This window comes from Anguilla anguilla, chromosome 17, assembly GCF_013347855.1.
Source record: "Anguilla anguilla isolate fAngAng1 chromosome 17, fAngAng1.pri, whole genome shotgun sequence".
Taxonomy (NCBI): Eukaryota; Metazoa; Chordata; class Actinopteri; order Anguilliformes; family Anguillidae; genus Anguilla; species Anguilla anguilla.
In genome coordinates, this window is record NC_049217.1 from 20,238,705 (window position 1) to 20,259,034 (window position 20,330).

Genomic DNA, 20,330 nt, shown 5'->3' on the forward strand with positions numbered 1-20,330 from the left:
CACGGCATAATGGATGTTCGATACACGCGGCAGAACTCGCCAAACTGAGCTCGCGACCACAGCGTCTGAACATCTGGGGATAACCTGGGGAAGAGGATGACTGAATCCAGGCCACTGAATTACCTTCCCACGGCTCTGTGCAGGCCTCTCACTGTCTGAAGGAGATCCTGAGCTGCTGCCCTGTGGGGAACAGGCAGTATGCACGTTGCTGTTTTCACATGACTGTAGGACAGCTTCTGTGTCTGTGTAAGAGGCGGGAGCAGGGTCCCAACAATAGGGGGCGCTGTGGTGAGTTACAGCAGGATAGCATTTAGCAAACTCTCTTATCCATCCATACAGCAGGCTACTTATCAAAGCAGTGGACGTAGGGAAACTACATAAGACAGTCAGTCAATTGATGAAGAGGTCAGGAGGCTACAGCCAAAGCTAAGAAACTGCATAAACAGAAGTGATACTTGCATGCCTGAGTACAGCATACTGATGCACTCAACACAACGCAGTTACTCAATTTACCTGGAGGTCCTACACAGTCCATGAAGGGTCTCCACCGCTGTGATACTGCTGGAAAGCATATTATCTGAGTACTAGAGGTCAAGGGAAACTGTTACCTGTTTTCTCTGACTGGACAAACTCCGTTGTGGGAATACGACCCTTCTACAGAGAAGAGAGTCAGACAGGCAGGTTTATACAGTCTCTAGTGTTTTGAAGAACAGATCCTCACTCCATATTGCATCAAACACAACATTGCTAATGACAAAATCTTCAACCATAAAATCTGAGAAAAAGCCAGAGAATGAGAATGTCACATTCCATGTGAAAAATCAGTATACACTAAAATACTCAAATATATTATATTACTGATGTTATGATATTATATTGGCAGATGCTCTTATCCAGAACAACAAATAGCAGTGGAGAACATCAGTGTAAATCGGTTTTACAGGGTGTATATTATGCTGTATATATGAGTGTAAAGCAGTTTTACAGGGTGTATATTGTGCAGTATATATCAGTGTAAAGCAGTTTTACAGGGCGTATGTTGTCCTGTATATTTCAGTGTAAAGCAGTTTTACAGGGTGTATGTTGTGCTGTATATATGAGTGTAAAGCAGTTTTACACGGTGTATATTGTGCAGTATGTATCAGTGTAAGGCAGTTTTACACGGTGTATATTGTGCTGTACATATCAGTGTAAAGCAGTTTTACATGGTGTATATTGTGCTGTATACATCAGTGTAAAGCAGTTTTACAGGGTGTATATTGTGCTGTATATTTCAGTGTAAAGCAGTTTTACAGGGTGTATATTGTGCTGTATATTTCAGTGTAAAGCAGTTTTACAGGGTGTATATTGTGCTGTATATTTCAGTGTAAAGCAGTTTTACAGGTTGTATATTGTGCTGTATATTTCAGTGTAAAGCAGTTTTACAGGGTGTATACTGTGCTGTGTATATCAGTGTAAATGAGTTATAAAGGGTGTGTAATGTGTTTTCAGCAGTGCACACCCCCATCCTCACTCTCTCTAACCTCGATCAGTTTCTGCAGGGGGGTGTCCTGGCAGCGAATGCTCATCTTCCAGCGTTTGCTGCTCTTCTTTCCCCCAAATTTCTCAAAGGTCGATGGGGTAAACCAGCGCCCCTCTGCCAAGATACACTTTTCTCCTGGGACAGGCACGCCATGGAGCATCCATTTCAGGACACCGGGCCACACACACACACACACACACACACAGGCACACACAAACGCACACACACAGGTGAGTGCACACGTGTGCGCACACAGGCACACACACACAGGCACACAACAAACACACAGACACAGGTGAGCAGACACGTGCACACACACACACACAAACGCACATGCACACAGGTGAGCGCACACGTGCACACACATACAGACACACATACACACGCACAACTCGTATGTCTCTCACTCTCAGCTCACCCTTGGCAAATTTGTCTCGGTGAAGCCTGCCATTCTTGTTGCCACAGGTGACAGGGAGCACGTTCTTGTGCATGCCCTTACTGATCGGAGAACCTGAATCACACAGCAGCAATGAGACACGAGCCGAGCAGCGTATAGAAACGACTGCTGCTGCTGTGAATGTTACCCTCACAGGTTAGAGTACACACTGCTGAACATGGGACTTTTCTCTCATGCGTCGTTTAGCTAATAACTTTCGTTCAACATGTATGTCGAATTATTAGAGGGACAATAAACTACAAATCTTGACTCTTGAAATCTTGGAACAAAGCACAGAAATGAATTTTGGTTGTTTTACACATATTAATATTATTTTGAGGTAAAGATTAGAAAAAAATAAACTAGTCTTTTCAAGTTTTATCCTGCCAAATGACTCAACATTAAGGAAATTTTTTTGTGCAACGTGGGGCAAACCCCATTGCCCAGTCGGACATCCACATTCTTTTCTGAATCATGTGTTGCCAGCTGCTTCTCTTCACACCTCAGACTGCAGCTAAGCTTTCACAGAGCGGAGCTGAAGGATGACCTTTCATATGTAGCTTTCCCAGGCATCTGAACAACCAGCAGGGGCGATAGCAATGAACGTGGATCCCTATTGGACTGAACCCTCCCATACCCCGGGCGACACAATCGCTAACTGGCATCATCCTACGGAGCCACCAGCCACAGTCAGCACTGCCACGGCCTAGATTTGATCTGAGACCATGAGGCTCATCCATACACCACAGCGTGGTGCCTTACCTGAATGAGCCACCCAGTGGCCCCCTGTGCAAAGCGATTTTGATTTAATCTGTGGCCTGAGGACAAAGCGCAATGCAATGTGACTGAATCTGTGCCAGCAACTCACTGTAAGATAGTTTCTGCACCTTTTTTACTTTTGCTAGGCGTGGACCGGGTAGAGGGACCTGCCACTTCCTCTTCTTCCTCCACACTCTCGCTCCTCTTCTTAGATCCAGAATTCTATTTAAAAAATGAAAAAAGGACATTAGTTTCAGGTTAGTCAAACTGACAGATCAATCGAAGGCTTCCGAAATATGTGCTTCTGAATGAAAATTGCACTGAATTAACCAAACTTGCTTTAAACCAAGTTTAAATTATGCACAATTATATTAACAAATTCTACTTATATTAGAATGGTTCAAATGTTTAGTCCAATTGTGCTGACACCCAGAAGCTCGAACAACAATTAAGGAAAAGGCCAGTTTAGTGAGACTGCATTTGAATTTAACACAAAAGACTAGACAATAGCAGTTGCAGAAGGTAGTTGTAGAACCTTGTTCTTTTTTTATTTCTGGTGAGAAGACCCAAAAACCCACAGCAACATAGAGTCGACGTAGGCACTCTGTCATTTTCCGTCTGTGGGAGGTAGTCGCAACACAGCATGGAGGCAGATAGCCTCGACATTTTACCAGTGGGCAATTATATTATAGTGGCTAAGTAAAATAAAATAATGTTGCCGATTAAATCTTATTTTAGGAATAATGGTGTGGCAAACACGCCTGCCACAGGCCACCGAAGTGGCTTTCCTTGGGGCCCTCCAGCACAGAGACACAGGGAGATGATGTTCAAGCAGTCCACATTTATTTGCAAGGGTTTGGCAAGATGGTACAGCCAAATGAGCAGATGTAAAAACCCTGTCATGACAGAGAGCTCTCCAGTGTGGGTGGGGATGGCAGATTTAACCTGTTGCGCAGTGATTACCTCACTACGCACAGGTGCAGCCACTCCTGTTCCTGGGTCCAATTAGCCTGGCCAATTATCTAATTCTTAACCAATTATCTAATTGGCCAGGTCTAATTACCTTGACCCAGGGCAGGTGTGGCTGCTTAAACCAGCCATCCCCACACCACAAAAGGAAGAAAGAATAAATACGAAATTTTCTTCATTTGATCATCCTGTAAATGATGTGCCCAGAGAGGGCTGGTGGACACTGAGCCTTACCACACAGGGAACTGACTGTTCCTCAACAGACGCATGACAGGGTACAGTTGCAGTATGTGGTCTTTGAACATGCAGAGCCGGAAAAGCTTGATCAAATTGGGCTTCTGCACACAGACACACACACCTGAAAGGTACTGTACAATTGGGATGGCCATCCTGCCAAGTTACGCCTTGGTGGGGTGGCATGCCCTATACATATACAACACCAAGAGTTTGGCACTTTTTAGTGTTATAACCGCAACAGCCACAGACTCTCAGCCCTTAAAAGTATAAATTTTGGTACATTCTGACCCCATTTAAATATTACATTACATTACATTACATTACAGGCATTTAGCAGACGCTCTTATCCAGAGCGACGTACAACAAGTGCATAGGTTTCAAGATGTAGAGGCGCAAAAGAAACACTAGAGTGAAGTAAGGATCGTAGTGCCAGAAGTGACCACATCGATCAGGACTCCAACCCTGTAGAGTAAGCTTGTTCAGCAGCAAGAATCCTACCAAGTACAAAGTACAAACTAGCACTGGAATCACACCTAATCATACAAAAACAATCCTACCAGATACACTAACATAATCAAATTATCCTAGCTAGGTACAATGAGCTGAACTATAGGCTAGGGAGGGGTGGGGAGAGGTGCAGCCTGAAGAGATGAGTCTTCAGTCTGCGTTTGAAAGTGGTGAGATTCTCTGCTGTTCTGACCATCACGGGGAGGTCATTCCACCAGCGAGGGGCCAGGACAGACAGCAGACGGGAGCGGGAAGTGCAGACGCGAAGAGGGGGAGGTGCCAAGCGTCCAGAGGTGGCAGAACGGAGAGGTCTGGCTGGTGTGTAGGGTCTGATGATCCTCTGAATGTACCCTGGTGCTGACCCCTTAGCTGCCTGGTATGCAAGCACCAAGGACTTAAATTTGATGCGAGCCATAACAGGCAGCCAGTGGAGGTCAGTGAGCAGGGGGGTGACATGGGAATGTCTGGGGAGGTTGTAGACCAGACGCGCTGCAGCATTCTGGATGAGCTGCAGGGGTCTGATGGCGGATGCTGGCAGACCAGCCAGTAGCGAGTTGCAGTAGTCCAAGCGGGACAGGACCATCGCTTGAACCAGGAGCTGGGTTGCGTAGGTGGTGAGGAAGGGGCGGATTCTCCGGATGTTGTACAGGAAGAACCTGCACGTTCGACTCACCGCCGTGATGTTCTGGGAGAGGGACAGTCTGTTGTCCATCACCACTCGAAGAAAGAATTAATTAACAATTTCACATGTCCACACAATAAAGCCCTAAACTAAGGGGATTTTGCATTTTCTCCTTTTTTTCCTGCATCCTAGCCCACAAAGAATATAACTCCCCATTGGTCATTTTACGTACACCAGCCAATCAAAATGTTGCATACACACGCAAAATGGACATATCTTTCTACCCAAGAAAATTGCCAGTCACTACAGCTAGTCAATTTGTGGCTCAGTGATAATATCATAGTCTACGGATTGTTGAGTCATAGGTTCAAGCCCCACTTGAACCAAATTTCTTGTACATGCTTATTTGCTCACTAATAATTATCTTTTATTTCTCAACTCTTGCTTTTTCACCATGTTGAGGGAATATACTGATCTAATATATTCTTTTATATAGCATTTTTTAGGCCAGGCATTTTATTCTGATCAAGTGTCAGGCCTGGCCTGAGAATCTCTCATTACTCAAGGGCATACGTCACTGGTGGGTAATGTTCTTTTGCCAGTTAGATAAGACCTGACAAAAACAGCTAGTCAAGAGGCGAAATAAAATACAAATTGTGTGCTAACTTACTGACACCTGAAGACACATCACAACACCTCTTGCGGGTATCAAAAATCCAAATATAGTATGTGCTAAGGAATGTGTAAGAGATTCTTTGTTATGCAAAGCAAGCGTTGTGAAATGTGGAGAGTGTCAGAGCGCCCCAAGAGTGTTGTGCATATGACAGACTATTATGTAAGCACGGCACGATTATCAGTTGTTGTCTCTAAAACAATGGCCTTATGACACACTATAGCTGACTCTTAAACTATGTCAAAAGTAACTAGCCATCTGCGTATGCACTTTCGGTCAGAACGGCAAAAGAACACGCCCTTATCCTTGAATGTATAAACTGTGAAATTCGGGGGGACGGGTTTACAGCGCTTCGGCAGAGAGGGGGGATCCATGTCTAGAATTCCGCTCAGACTGTTTATTGTGGATCCATAATAAATTCTGTTGAACTTTGGAACGGCTTCCTCTTGATTTCACAAAGTCGGAATTCACGACTATTCAGAAAGAACCTGGAACTCAACGGATGTTATCTTCCACAACCACATCTACCCGCCGTTCAGCAAACATATAAGACTGCATTAAGACATACCATCTACACGTTCAGTTAACCTCCTACAATATCGCCAGACCATATGGATACAACCGGAGCTCAGCTGTGCTTACTGACCTGTCTTCTTTAAAACCACGGACACATTTGACGAAAACAATTCACACTTTTAGACAGCGACTTGACGGTGGCGCACTGCCAAAGTATATGATCACGAAGCGCAAGGTGGAGACGCTGGGTACACTGCTTAGTTTTTGCTTCATAAAGTAGTAGTTCTACATATCCACCCTTACATTTTATGAACTTGTAGTCAAGAAGTTTCTGATCCAGCACATGTATAGTTCAACCTGCTGCATGTATGCAATCTCTCAGTATTTCATTGCAAACTAAAAAAGTGCAAATTAATTTCTGATTTTTTTGTCCAGACAATTGCATTTGTGGCACTTTATTTCTTCCAAAATTATGAATATAAACTAATCTGCATTAGTACTGTAAATTATACAAATGTCTTGCTTCCTTTAAGCCATTTTTCAAGTCTCTGTGGTGTTCACATCTAGAGTTATAAAGCTTTAAATAGGGTACCCCCTAAATGGGCAAGGATTGGCCAGATTTGTGAGCTAAGGGGTTAAGCTCCGTTCACAACGTCAACCTACTATTGAAATAATATAGGCTATAGTAATACTCAGTACTTATTATTATTAATAATAATAATAATAATAATAATAATAATAATAATAATAGTATTGAATTAAGATGGGTCCACTTGGAACATATTTTTCCTTAGTGTGATGTTGAAAGTTTACATAAAGTTGCTTTACACAACAATGTTATTTGATTGATTCAGAATTTTATTCTGTGTTTACAATGTTATGATACTAAAATGCATCTGTGACAAGCACAATTAAATACAAAATGTGAGGCAATGTACAGTGGAATATTCTCTCTTGAGCCTGTCAGTATTTTTCTGTCCTGTTAAAAGAAATTAAACGCAACTCAAATAAAGAAGCATGTTTTCGGTGTGAGCTCCTGGTCTCGGCTCCGAACTGTGGAGAGTGGCACATCTTTAAGCACCTGGGCTGATTAGTTAACGCAGCCCAGGTGTGTGTGCTCTCTCCACCAGCCGGCTCAGCTGAGGCCAATCCGGTTCACTGCCAAACTGAATGCCACAGATATGTAGTCAACATTAGTTGGTTTATCCCCAGAGGGGTTTAGTTATTTTATTCCTATTTATTTTTTATATACGTTTTTATTTTGATTATTCTCATTCTTTATGAAAGTTCTTATTTGTTTTTAATATTATTCTTAATTCCTTATCATTATTTTTTTAGGCTGTTATTTTTCGTTTGTCGACCTTGCCATACGCTGCCTTTATTTCCCTACCCTACATTTGGTTGTTTCCGCCGTGTGGTCACTTCACATTTACATGTTTACATGCAAAAATACACAGAGGCTGCTCAGAAAAAGGCGGATAGTGTGTACACGCCCTTAGCCCTCGGCCCTCAGCCCTCGACGCCTGCTGCCAGATCTGCAGTAGATACTACAAGCATTGTTTCTCCTGAATATTTTTTCCATTGAGTGCAACAGGAAAATTAATCAGGAGAAACAATGCTTGTACTACCTACTGCATATCTGGTAGCAGCACAGTGGTTTGAGGCTCACTCGATACCTTGGACCCTTGATGACTTAAAGCCATTTAGCCAACAAATGTATTCCATACTGTATCAGCATAATTTACAGCTGAACCTAGTCCCACCCCCCAATTCCCATAGAGACCTATTCAAATGCAAAGAGTTTTTGTATCGCTTGTAGGACAACCTGAAAATAAGATATCCAGACTCTGATGATGTTGATAGGTCACAGACATCAGGAAGTCATGGCATGCGAATGATATGCAACCAAATACAAAACATGACTCTTTTATTTGACATTATGTTAATTTGTCTACTGTATAAGTGAATTTCCCTGTTTCTAGCTTTTCCCCCAAACAGTTCACTGCAGCAAAGGTAAACGAGCAAATGGTGGCACAGGAGGTCTCAGGAATGCATTTGTTTAATTCTTGCTAATTTTCTGACCAATAATTTGTTAAGACCATTAAAAGCTTAATATTTTGCCATTTTGGGATTGGCACATTTTTTTTTCTTTTTTTTTGTGCAGGAGTGTGCACTTTATTTAAATACTCGAGACCAATAGCGTTTTAAGGGAAGATGATGCTTTTGATCAGCTTTTCTATTGCCAGTTTTCTTATACATAATTTCAATGCTGTTTTCAATCTATGAAAGCCTAGGCTACATGAATATTTGCGTTAGGGTCATTAACTGTCTGTTCACCTTTCAAATAGCCTACGTTCTACATCTCACGGGTTCATACAGCCGCCAGGCTCACGGTGTCCCGGACACCAATAGCCCATTTAACACTAGAGATGCGGTGAAGTTAATCGGCGGCTTACCGCGAGAGTGCGTCAAAATGACACTTCTATTTTTAAATGAAAAAAAGTATATATATCATGTATGTGTATTTAATTTTAAAAATCAGTACGGGGTTAATTTAAGGCAGGTCCTTAGCATCATAGGGATATTTGAACTTTGTGTTTTCATTAGTATAATAATGTGTTTTCATCTTATTTTGCGTGCCATGAATAGGACATACTCACAGGCCAAGTGCTAGGGATGAGGGTAAATTAGTGTGCGCATGCAGGTGAACACGGCGTTCGGGCTCATCTAATTGCAAACTGTCACGATTCTTAGCTGCTGGAATAAACTTTCCTTATGGATTATTCTCGGTCGGGAGATGTGGGTGGTTGCAAAAGGATTGCTTTCTTCTCGTTCATCGGAGTGGTGAGATTGCTTTTTTGAACGGCGGCTTCTGGTTCCTTCTTAATCACAAACTTTGACTTTGATTGCAATCTTGATTAACTTTATTCGTATTTGAACTATTTCTATTGCTTGCTGGACATTAAGACTCTCGTAATTTAGGGGTTTTGGGGTATTTTGTCACGTTTATAAATGTATATTTTGGTGTTAATCTAACGTCGGCTTGTGTGTAGACTAAAGTTGAATGTGCGTCCGCCGAGATGTGATTAATTGATTAGCCTGCTTCAGTACACCGCGGGGCTATATTATCGTCTCTGATTGTTTCGTTATTAGGGGTCCAAGCAGCGAAGCTGGTGGAACCCTTTTGTATCTGTTAGGATTATTATTATTATGTCCGCCAGAAAGTAATAAATGCATTATAACATTTAGATGCTGATTCTGAAACGTTCTTCATTAGAACATGCTTGTTTTTTTTCACTGCTTGCTAGCTAACTTGAGTAGGATTGTAAACATCAAATAACCTTGATTGTAAGGCTAGCTTTGCTTGTTAGCTACCTACCAATGTTTTCTTGCAAGTCGTGTTTTGATTTTGAAAGTATTAAACTGAACATAACCACAATAATTTAACAATTTCACATAGCTAGAAAGCAAATGGTTAGCCTGAAACTATTTGAGGTAATTTGGACATTTAATATGTTATGTATTAAAATAATAAATCAAAACACAAATTTAATGTTGCAAGAAAACATTGGTAGCTAGTTAACAAGCAAAGCTCGCCTTACAATCAAGGTTATTCGTCTTCAATTTTGCAGTTTAGGGACTACTGCTTCAGATTACACAGACGGGAGGGGCTCGTAGAGCACTTCCCGCTCAAGCGGATCAACGCTGTCTTTGGATAATTGCTAGTAGGAAGCCCAGTGACGAAAATAGTTCAGTAGGGCTATCTGCAGCTTCAGCGAATGGTAAATTCGCAATTTACAGAGAGCTGGTCCAAGCTGGTCCAGTATTGTTCAAAAACAACGAATCGTTCACAAACGACACACCACTAAATTACTAATGCACACACACATACACTGAGACACACTAGTTTTCATACAGTCTATGGCTGTGTCTCAATACGAAGTCAGCTGCCTCTATAGGCATTATCTTAACGGTAAAAGAACCTCAAAAGGCAGATTATTTTATTTTATTTTTTAAAGAAAAAATGACCTGAGTGTCGCCTCTTGGTATTCGAATCTCTTTGCAGTTACAGGTCATGGCTGCGTTTCCGAGTTTCGATGTACCTTAACGTTTTACGAAGGTTCTTAAGGTATACCTTCTTAAGGGAAACCGCTTTTTTACGAGTGTTTCCCAGACTATACCTTAAGGCAACTCTTACGGTACAACTTAAAGGTACATCGTAAGTTGGAGCTGGCCTTCACTGAGGTGCTGAAAAGTTTATCAATCGATGCCAAGCGAATCGATTGTCTCACTTGTAAAGGCTTGTGAATAACGTTTTAATATAACAACTGTTGTCATAATCATTTTACATCAATCTAATATTGCAGAAGAGGAAGCTATGCCTACTAGAGATCATCTGCTAATCTCTTTAAGAGTCAGTTAAGACGAGAAGTTGTGATAGTTTCAATAAATTCGTACATATAGGCTACAAAGGATAAAATAAAAAAAGCATCAATCGGGACATATAAGCCATAGTCTGGGACTTCGTGGAAGCCCAGGGAAAAGGATATAGGCTACATATGGGTGAATTATTTTGTTTTTATTGAAACAACGGTCTAATGTTAATTTGTTTCTGTCACACAATATATAGGCAACTGTAGCAGCATATCACTGCACTGCACTGATTCCCGCGAACTTTTCTCTGCAATACAAAAATGATCGTAGATGAAAGGCAAAAGCGCGTCTGTGGAAATTGATCATGATGAATTATATACCGGGTGCCTTATGAATAGGTCTACCTGTTAAAGTGATTTGTTCATCCACCTTAATTTGCTGTTGGATAATCTTAAATTTAACCAAGAATATCATTATTGGGTTGTTTACCGAAAATCGTAAAACAACATGGTAAGAAAAATGTTCCGTAATGTTGATATTTACCCAGTGCTATTTTGTTTTATATAGGAGGTGTGAGCTAAAGGAAGGGGATGTAGATCATTTGGCTATGTTTGTCCATTATGAGCCACTGTACCTGTATGTGTGTTTATGGTTAGCCAATCAACGTGTTCTAGTTCGGTCATGCAAGTAGACTCACTCAACGTTGTTTTTGCACACACAGTTTTTATATTCTTAATAAACCGGCGGTTTGTTCCAAGTCAGCGTGATCATTGACTCACACACAAACGAACTAATTTCTACAGGGAATGCAGTCAGAAAAGCCATATCCTAAGTTAGCGCCACTACGTATAAATTAAAAAAAAACTTTTTTTTTTCTTTTCACAAATTGGATTATTATCATGGATAGGCCCTATATATAATTACCATCATGATGGGGATAGACAGGTAAAACGACAACATTCTCACGACGTGCTATGCACAGACACGTTGATTGGATAATTACTTTTCGTAAAGTAAATATTAAACTAATTTTCGCATGCCGATGTGCTACTAGATGCGCACTGTAGTACAACTGTCGATTTGAAAATCAAAATGTTGGCATAATAAGGCTGAAACCGCGGAGCGCATCGCTAAGGGACAGCTTACGAGTGCCTCAGACCACCCTTTTAAAGGTATACCTTAATTAAGGTATACCTTAGCTAAGGAGACGGTGGGAAACAGCTCGAGAGCTAAAGGAAGATCTTAAGGGATACCTTACGACGCACGTAGCGCTAAGAAGACTCTGGGAAACGCAGCCCATGTCTTCAACTTTCCAACTGACAGGCTCTACGCAAGTAAATACGGATTCTGTCGTTGTAGTCATAATTGTTCTGATTTTCTATTTAGCTGAACATAAAACTAAATTTGTTTCCGCTAACCACATAACGAGCCACTAGTTCCGCTAATTTTTTTGTGTTGTTTTTACCAGATTATCATGATTTCAGTTCGTTATGTTCTAAACCAAGTTAACGCTAGGAACGTAGTTCTGTTGGGAAGTAGACTAATGTGATTACAAGCAAGTTAGCTGGTTAGTTCCGTTTCATTGACCAAAGTTTAAAAACACTAAATATATTATTCCAGTGTATTAAATAATTAACATTTACCGTTAGATGTGACTATAAAATAAATATCAGAGTTCAGTGATCAGACGCTGTCTTTAAATTTAACCCACATAAGCCACCTTAGGACGCATTTTAATGACTTCGGTTTGGGACATGCCTACGAAGGACAAGCGTGAAAATTTGTGGAAAATAGTGAAAATGCTGCCTTTCTAAGGCAGCTGACTTCGTATTCGTATCGTATAAACAGAGGTATGCAAGATCGATATAATGGGCTCTACAGACGGACTCTAACCTTATACATGTCCTCTGGAACGAGGTCGTGGTCTCGCAGCTGGTTGAGAAATGTATGAGGTTGCTCAATGCATTCTCCGTCTTCTTACATTGGAAAAACCGCAACAGCTCTTGCGGAGTTCATCCAGCGGGTCCACGGCCAGACCATCCGTTTACCATCCGTCCAATTTCGCTCACCTGGAATATTTAGTATACAACATTGATCGAATACTTAACGATCTACGAAAAATAAACAGAACGCTTTATAAGAGCTTATAATAGAGCTTTTTACGTTTTAACCACAATGTAGGTGCCTACTGACAAGATAATCAGTTCTAATGTAACTAATTTCCTAGTTACTACGCAATTTGCGTATTCTGAATTTAATCTGTTGACTCAATGATTAAATGTGCTAGATTAAATATTATCTAAGGGCTGTCACACTCAGCCTCTGGTTGTTCTCTAACATGCCATTATTCTGCGCAGTCCACCCAAGCAAAAAAGAGGGAAAAAAGTCCAGAAAAATAACCTTACTTCTATGTCTGGCCGAATGTGCCCGGAACCAACAAGTACCATGAAAGATCTGCTATCGAGTTTAGAGTTTCGCTGTGTAAAACCCGTAAAACCAGACGCTCCTCCCGCCACCAATAGCAGACCGTCCCGGAAGACATGCTGTATTTATGATAGGCCATTTGAGCAAATAACGAGAGGTTGATGTTGTGTTAACAGGACATTAAAATTGTGGGTTAAAATGCCCCTGCCAAGTTACGCCTTGGCGGGGGCATGCCCCATACCTATACAGCACCTAGAGTTTGTCACTTTTCAGGGTTCCCCACAGAAATAACCACAACAGCCAAAGACACTCAGCCCTTAAAACATTAAATTCTGTACATTCTGACCCCATTTCAACAGACCGATTTCATAAACAACTTCACATGTCCACACAATAAAGCCCCAAACTAAGGGGATTTTGCATTTTCTCCTTCTTCTCTTTCTTCTTCTTCTTCTCATTCTTATTTTTCCTGCCGCCTATCCCACTAACAACATGTCTCCCCATTGGACATTTTACCGACATCAGCCAAATCCTCACCCTCACGACCCAATAAAAAACTCGCATACACACGCAAAATAACCATACCTTTTTATTCTGAAACATTTCCAGTTTAAACAGTTAATCTGCCTGTGACCTAGTGGGTAAGGTTACAGTCTTGGGAACATGGGGTCTTAGGTTCAAGCCCAGCTTGGGACATGTTTCTTTAACCTGCTTTTACCCTCACTAATAATTGTCTACCACTTCTCAATTATTGCTTTTGCACCATATCTACCTGCCGTTCACTGAACGTATACACTGCATTATGACGTACCGTCTGCACGTTCAGTTATTAACCGGCTACAATATTGCAAAGCCATATGGATTCAACGGGAGCTCTTCTGTGCTTACTGTGCTTCAGCATGTTACATTCACATTTACGAACACACACTTATACCAAGAAACATACTATCATTCACGCAACAGAAAGGCTGGGCAGCGAAATACATACATACCAATACAAATTGGACATATACATGCCTATTCAATCAATCTTGACTGTGAGAGAGCCATCCACACATATGTTTGGCCTGTCCATGTAGTTAGTGCATGCTTATACACACAGGGCCAAGAGACTTGAACGAATTGAGCAAATATTGGGTAGCGTTGCTTTGGAATACATCTTATTTAATTTCGGTGAGGCAAGATAGCCTATATTGTTTGTAGTACCGTAACTTGGCGTCATTTTGATATCAATACTTTTAATGGCAGGCCTGGACTGGTCTTGTATGTGTGAGTAACTTGGAATTTTTGTACGTTGAAAACGTGTTTTTTATGAGATGGGTGTTAACACGTAACAGGGTTTCCCCCAGAAAAGTTGTTAGGCCCGGTATCTTTTGACGGGGGCCCGGCGCGGGCCAGCGACAGACTGATGGTAGGATTAAGGTAGGGCCCCATAGTTTATGTGATAACAGAATCACGGACGGAATCGCGGAATTGAGAATTTAAAAAAGCTATAACACAGATTCCATAGGGCCCTACGTTAAGTCAGTGCTAAAAGCTGACTGGAGATTTAAAAATATGACTATGTAATCTGAATGTTGTTATAAGTCATTTATTCAACACACATTAAAAAAAATCAACAACTATTTACAGCATAGTCTTACAAAGAATCTGACAACAATACACAGTCTTGGAATGCTGTGTTTTCAACAACAACAAAATAAATTAAATTAAAATAAATAATATCAAAGTTTTTGCACTCTACAAAAAACTTGTATTCAAGTCCTGATTCACTCTAGTGTGTTTCTTTTGCACCTCTGCACCTTGAACTAATGCACTTGTTGTACGTCGGATAAGAGCGTCTGCTAAATGCCTGTAATGTAATGTAATGTAATACTGCATGTTACAACAAGCCTTGGGATGCTGGGCACATTTACGGGAAACGAGAACCGGTTCCAACTTTTCCTATTCATTGGAATCGTAACGCCTTGGGGGAGGCACGACGCAGACAGCCTCTCTCATGCTGAAACCACACTATACGCGGCAACGGCCGCTTGTCGCCGCGCTGCGTCCCCACAGTCGGCTGTTTGTGGGCGTGTCACCTATTTTTGACAGACAGTTGTGTTCGTTAAATGTTGACCGGGTTTAATATCGTGTTTCATATTCATTGCAAGCGGCCAAAACCAGACTTCGTTTTTGAAGCTCATTTCCTGGTGTTGTAGTTCCTGGTTGCTCACTAGCGCCACTACGGATGGCTCCAGTATAGGTGTTTTCATATCCGGTTTCCATGTAAGTCTACGGTACAAATGCGATCAAAATACAAAGTCAATAATTTTTTCTCAAAAGAACAAATAGTCATAATAGGTGTATTTTTTTGGTCTTATGACTGTCCATGGGTCGATTTCATGATTTATTGCGTCATTTGGGCACAGTGCCAATATTTGTTCTGGACCAATGAGGTACAGCTTGCGTCACTTCCGGATTACTGCGGAGGACTCAGCTACAGTAGGGGCTACAGTCTATGGTCACTGGGGTGGGCGGTGGCGCTTCTTGGCCTTGCCATTGCGGCTCCGGCTACGGTCCGCCTGTGCTAAGTCTGAAAATGCAGGCATCCCATTTCGTGGTGATTTCATTATGGCGTGTGCTATTTACAGCTGCTCTAGACGACCATAAAATAATCCTCCTCTTAAGTTTTTCGGTATCCGAGTCATTTTTACTATTTCCTTTAGCCTACTTAACCAAATAATTACTTGGCAGAAAGCGTAATCAGCTTGCTATATTTGGTAGTCCAGTAGTAGCCTGTGCTAAAACAGTTCGCAACTTCGGCTACCAAGCCATTTGACTAGCTAGCTAACCTTAACCGGCAAACATTCAATCTGTCAAACGTGTTTGGCGGCTTGTCAGTCGTGTACATTCCGTAAATGTCTACCTGGGCCATGCTTCACGCATGTGACAAAGCTACTATAATCCCGATTTTGGGATGAACACTTTTTCAGTTTCACGAAGCGAATTAAGAGTTTCAAGGTTCATTTGCTGAATATACAACACACGATGAAATCACACACACAGAATTTAACGAAATTAACCATCTTGGCATTTATAAAGGAACATGTTTTTAGCATTTAAGAGACCGACAAGCTAGGCATTTAAGACAGTGGTTCTCAGAATCGGTTCTGGGGGCTCCTTGCGTATATTGGCTTTTCTCCATTGGTTTTGATGATTTACAAGAAAAAAATAATAGCCTAATAATAATTAGAAATTCAACGTAGGCTACATTATTTTTGTCTTCATGCACCAGGTGGAAAACTTGCCGTACAAAGTGCGTTGTCATATTTACACGCCTGCAGATCAGTTATTAAAATACTTGGTAGATTTGTTAATCACCGCTGAGTGTTAATTTTCGTTCGGTAGAAAGTGATTTGCGAACGATCGGTCAGCTAGCGTCACCCAGCAAGTGAACACCACAAACGGCGATGGAGTAGCTAGTAGTAGCAGGCTCATTATCTGACTGGCGAAAACCTACGACGATAACTTGGTCGGTTAACAGCAGATCTACCAGACAGTTATACGAAAATTTGCCTAGTCAAATCACCAGTAGCCTACACATCTCCGATTGATTGACCATCAGTGTAGTCAATGTTCTTCCCCTGTGGTTCATATTGCTAACGCGTGAGCTAACCACGGACAGCCTACCTAGCTCACTGGCAAGCTGATATGCTAGCTAAGCATATTCGTTTTGCTGAGAAACATAAATTGAAGATAACTGAACATAGCCTAATTGTATTTTTAATGTCATACATAACGTGATTACATGACACAGTACAGTCACGGATGGAAATTAAACCCCGTAAACATCTGATAATATATTTTAAAACATAACGGCAGACAGTCAGCTAGCCTCGTTCAGGTTGAGGGGCTTTTCCGCACCGGACTGTCAATCAAATTGTAAAAATCACAAGACCGCTTAACTCTATGGTTTTGGCTCCAAATCGAGAAAATGGCCGCGCCCGCCATTGAGCTTCAAAACGTGTTTTAGAGACCCACGGAGAGTCAATGGGTGACGTCACAGTAGCTGTGTCCATATTTTTTACAGTCTCTGTCTCCACTGCGGCTCCCGCCGCGCCGCCGGCAATCCCAAAATGCCTTGCGGGGGCTGGCCGCCACCCCTCATTCAAAATGAATGGAGGCGGCTCTTTCAGCATTCGTTTTTGAAGCTCATTTCCTGGTCTTGTTGTTCCAGGTTGCTCACTAGCACCACTACGGTTGGCTCCAGTATAGGTGTTTTCATATCCGGTTTCCATGTAAGTCTACGGTACAAATGCGGTCAAAATACAAAGTCAGTAATTTTTTCTCATGAGAACAAATAGTCACAATATGTGTATTTTATTCGTCTTATGACTGTCCATGGGTCGATTTCATGATTTATTGTGTCATTTGGGCACTGTTATAATATTTGTTGTGGACCAATGAGGTAGTTTGCGTCACTTCCTGATTACTGCAGAGGACTAGGCTACAGTAGGGGCTACAGTCTATGGTCACTGGGGTGTGAGGTGGCGCCTCTTGGCCTTGACATTGCGGCTCCGACCACGGTCCACCTGTGCGAAGTCAGAAAATGCAGGCATCCCATTTCGTGGTGATTTCATTATGGCGTATGCTATTTACAGCTGCACTAGACGACCATAAAATAATCCTCCTCTTAGGTTTTTCGGTAGCCGAGTCATTTTTACTATTTCCTTTAGCCTACTGAACCAAATAATTAGTTGGCAGAAAGCGTAATCAGCTTGCTATATTTGGTAGTCCAGTAGCCTGTGCTAAAACAGTTCGCAACTTCAACTACCAAGCCATTTGACTAGCTAGCTAACCCTAAACTGCAAATATTCAATCTGTCAAACGTGTTTGACTGCTTGTAAGTCGTGTACATTCCGTAAATGTCTACCTGGGCCATGCTTCACGCATGTGACAAAGCTACTATAATCCCGATTTTGGGATAAACACCGCAAAATTTTCAGTTTCACGAAGCGAATTGAGAGTCTTAAGACTTATTTGCTGGATAACATACAACACACGATGAAATCACACACACAGAATTTAACGAAATTAACCATCTTTGTAAGACTGGCATTTAGAAAGGAACATGTTTTTAGCATAAGAGACCGACAAGAGCATTTAAGACAGTGGTTCTCAGAATCGGTCCTGGGGGCTCCTTGCGCATACTGGCTTTTCTCAATCGGTTTTGATGAGGCTACAAGAAAGAAAAAAAAAATAGCCTAATAATAATTAGAAATTCAATGTACATTATTTTTGTCTTCATGCACCAGGTGGAAAACTTGCTGTACAAAGTGCGTTGTCATATTTACATGCCTGCAGAGCAGTTATTAATATACTTGGTATATTTGTTAATCACCGCTGACAGTGTTAATTTTTATTCGGTAGAAAGTGACTTGCGAACGATCGGTCAGCTAGCGTCACCCAGCAAGTGAACACCACAAACGACGATGGAGTAGCTAGTAACAGTTACTGGCTCATTAACTGACTGTGGCGAAAACTTACGACGATAACTTGCTCGGTTAACAGCAGGTCTACCAGACAGTTACACGAAAATGAGCCTAGTCAAATCACCAGAAGCCTACACATCTCTGATTGATTGACCATCAGTGTAGTCGATGTTCTTCCCCTGTGGTTCATATTGCTAATGCGTGAGCTAACCACGGATAGCCTACCTAGCTCACTGGCAAGCTGATATGCTAGCTAAGCGTATTTGTTTTGCTGATAAACATAAATTGAAGATAACTGAAAATAATTGTATTATTAATGCAATACATATAACGTGATTACATGACACAGTACAGTCACGGATGGAAATTAAACTCCGTAAACATTTGATAATATATTTCAAAACATAACGGCAGACAGTCAGCTAGCCTCAAGTTCGTTCTGCAATCGTTCGTTCAAGGTTGATGGGCTTTTCCGCACCGGACTGTCAATCACATTGTAAAAACCTCAAGACCGCATAACTCTATGGTTTTGGCTCCAAATCGACAACATGGCCGCGCCCACCACTGAGCTTCAAAACATGTTTTAGAGACCCACGGAGAGTCAATGGGTGACGTCACAGTAGCTTTGCCCATATTGTCTCTGGTTTTGGACGGCAGCTGTCACAAATTTGATCCGGGCTGCTAGGCTTGATTCTGTTGCGATAAAGATTCTAAGACAACTCAGCAATTTCTCTGGATTAACGGGTTATTTTCTAGCCGGAAATGCGAACGTATTACTAAATGGCTACACGTCATGAAACGTGCAAGTAGTTGGCTGTCGAACTGGATATGAAGTAAATGTTTTTAACCAATAAATAATAATAATAAATGCAATTTTATCCATGGAAATAGCTATACAAAAAGGCAAAATAAATGTCGTGGTCGCAATTGCCGTCGTAGATGTCAGAAGGAAAAGTCACTGACAAAAAAAGTTTGCTCTCTTTGCAGTGGTTTGGGCTGGAAACGAGCTGTAAGAGCGGGATATGCACAACACAGCCTATCTTGATTGACTACTGAATCTTACAACAACGTACAGCCTTGGAATGCTGGGCACATTTCAACAACAACAAAATATCTATGTTACTGACTGTTTGGCTAGCTAGCTAAGTTAGCTAAATGACCACGTTGTCGTGCACATCAATGTCATCAAGCTAACGTTATTAATGAACATAATGAACAAGTGAAGTCGTTATTTCGATGTCGATTAATAAGTCATGTAATGTTACAGTGTATCGAATATTACACTAATGCTATTAGTTTAACGTTACCTACACACTGCTTAAGTTAATATTAAAAGAATGTACTTACTGACGAGATGAAGTGATAACGCAGCAATTAGCCTTCTAAATAAGAAATGGTGGATTGCTAGGTAACGTTAGCTTGTGATAGTTGGAAGCGTCAAGTGTTGAACGTCACTACGCACATTGAGAGTAAAGAACACTGATCTCAGACCTGCTGTTTTCCTATAGTGCGTTCACGTTTAAACCAACAGATGTCGCTGGGGAGCTTTCCAACCGAGCCGCCCCACTGTAACTGTAGTTTAAAAAACATATTTTTATATATTAAAAATACATTTAAATTTTTTTTTTTTCTTAATTCCCCGATGCTTAGGACCGGCGGGTGGTCAACTTAGGCCCGGCGGGTCGCCGGGCTTGCAATACACTGACGGAAACGCTGCGTAATATTTTTTACGCATGAACACAACAAAAATCGCCACGTTAACGTATCATTTCTGATTGTGGCCAATGAGGGACCTTGAATAAAGGTAGTCATACATA

General features: G+C 41.5%; 2 protein-coding genes across 4 annotated transcripts in view; both read right to left on the reverse strand.

Annotated features, from left to right (window-relative positions):
* The window catches only part of LOC118217331 (nuclear body protein SP140-like protein), a 38,018-nt gene that overhangs the window by 5,578 nt on the left and 12,110 nt on the right, over nucleotides 1-20,330 (reverse strand). The window contains exon 8 of one of the 2 annotated variants that reach the window (XM_035399246.1): nucleotides 124-180. The exons of the other annotated variant lie outside the window; for it this stretch is intronic. Coding sequence (XP_035255137.1) covers nucleotides 124-180 — 57 coding nt within the window. The remainder of the gene's footprint in view (nucleotides 1-123; nucleotides 181-20,330) is intronic. 2 annotated transcript variants of the gene reach the window in all.
* On the reverse strand, nucleotides 745-19,897 carry LOC118217332 (nuclear body protein SP140-like protein). Of its 2 annotated transcripts, none has more exons than XM_035399249.1 (5): nucleotides 19,861-19,897; nucleotides 12,509-12,684; nucleotides 2,846-2,939; nucleotides 1,941-2,033; nucleotides 745-1,657 (listed from the first exon to the last, which is right to left on the reverse strand). In XM_035399249.1, the coding sequence occupies exons 2-5, from the start codon at nucleotides 12,515-12,517 to the stop codon at nucleotides 1,488-1,490; spliced, it is 366 nt and encodes a 121-aa protein (XP_035255140.1). In that variant the 5' UTR covers nucleotides 12,518-12,684; nucleotides 19,861-19,897; the 3' UTR covers nucleotides 745-1,487. The 2 variants fall into 2 exon arrangements, with proteins under 2 accessions (XP_035255140.1, XP_035255139.1); XM_035399248.1 differs by lacking the exon at nucleotides 19,861-19,897 and adding an exon at nucleotides 13,021-13,306.

Excerpts from the sequence above, each read along its gene's own strand:
- LOC118217332 (XM_035399249.1), bottom strand. Across the intron at positions 2,034-2,845 it reads GCCTAGCAAAAGTAAAAAAG|GTTCTCCGATCAGTAAGGGC; the intron begins GTGCAGAAACTA and ends TGTGTGATTCAG. Across the intron at positions 1,658-1,940 it reads CCGAGACAAATTTGCCAAGG|GAGAAAAGTGTATCTTGGCA; the intron begins GTGAGCTGAGAG and ends TGCCTGTCCCAG.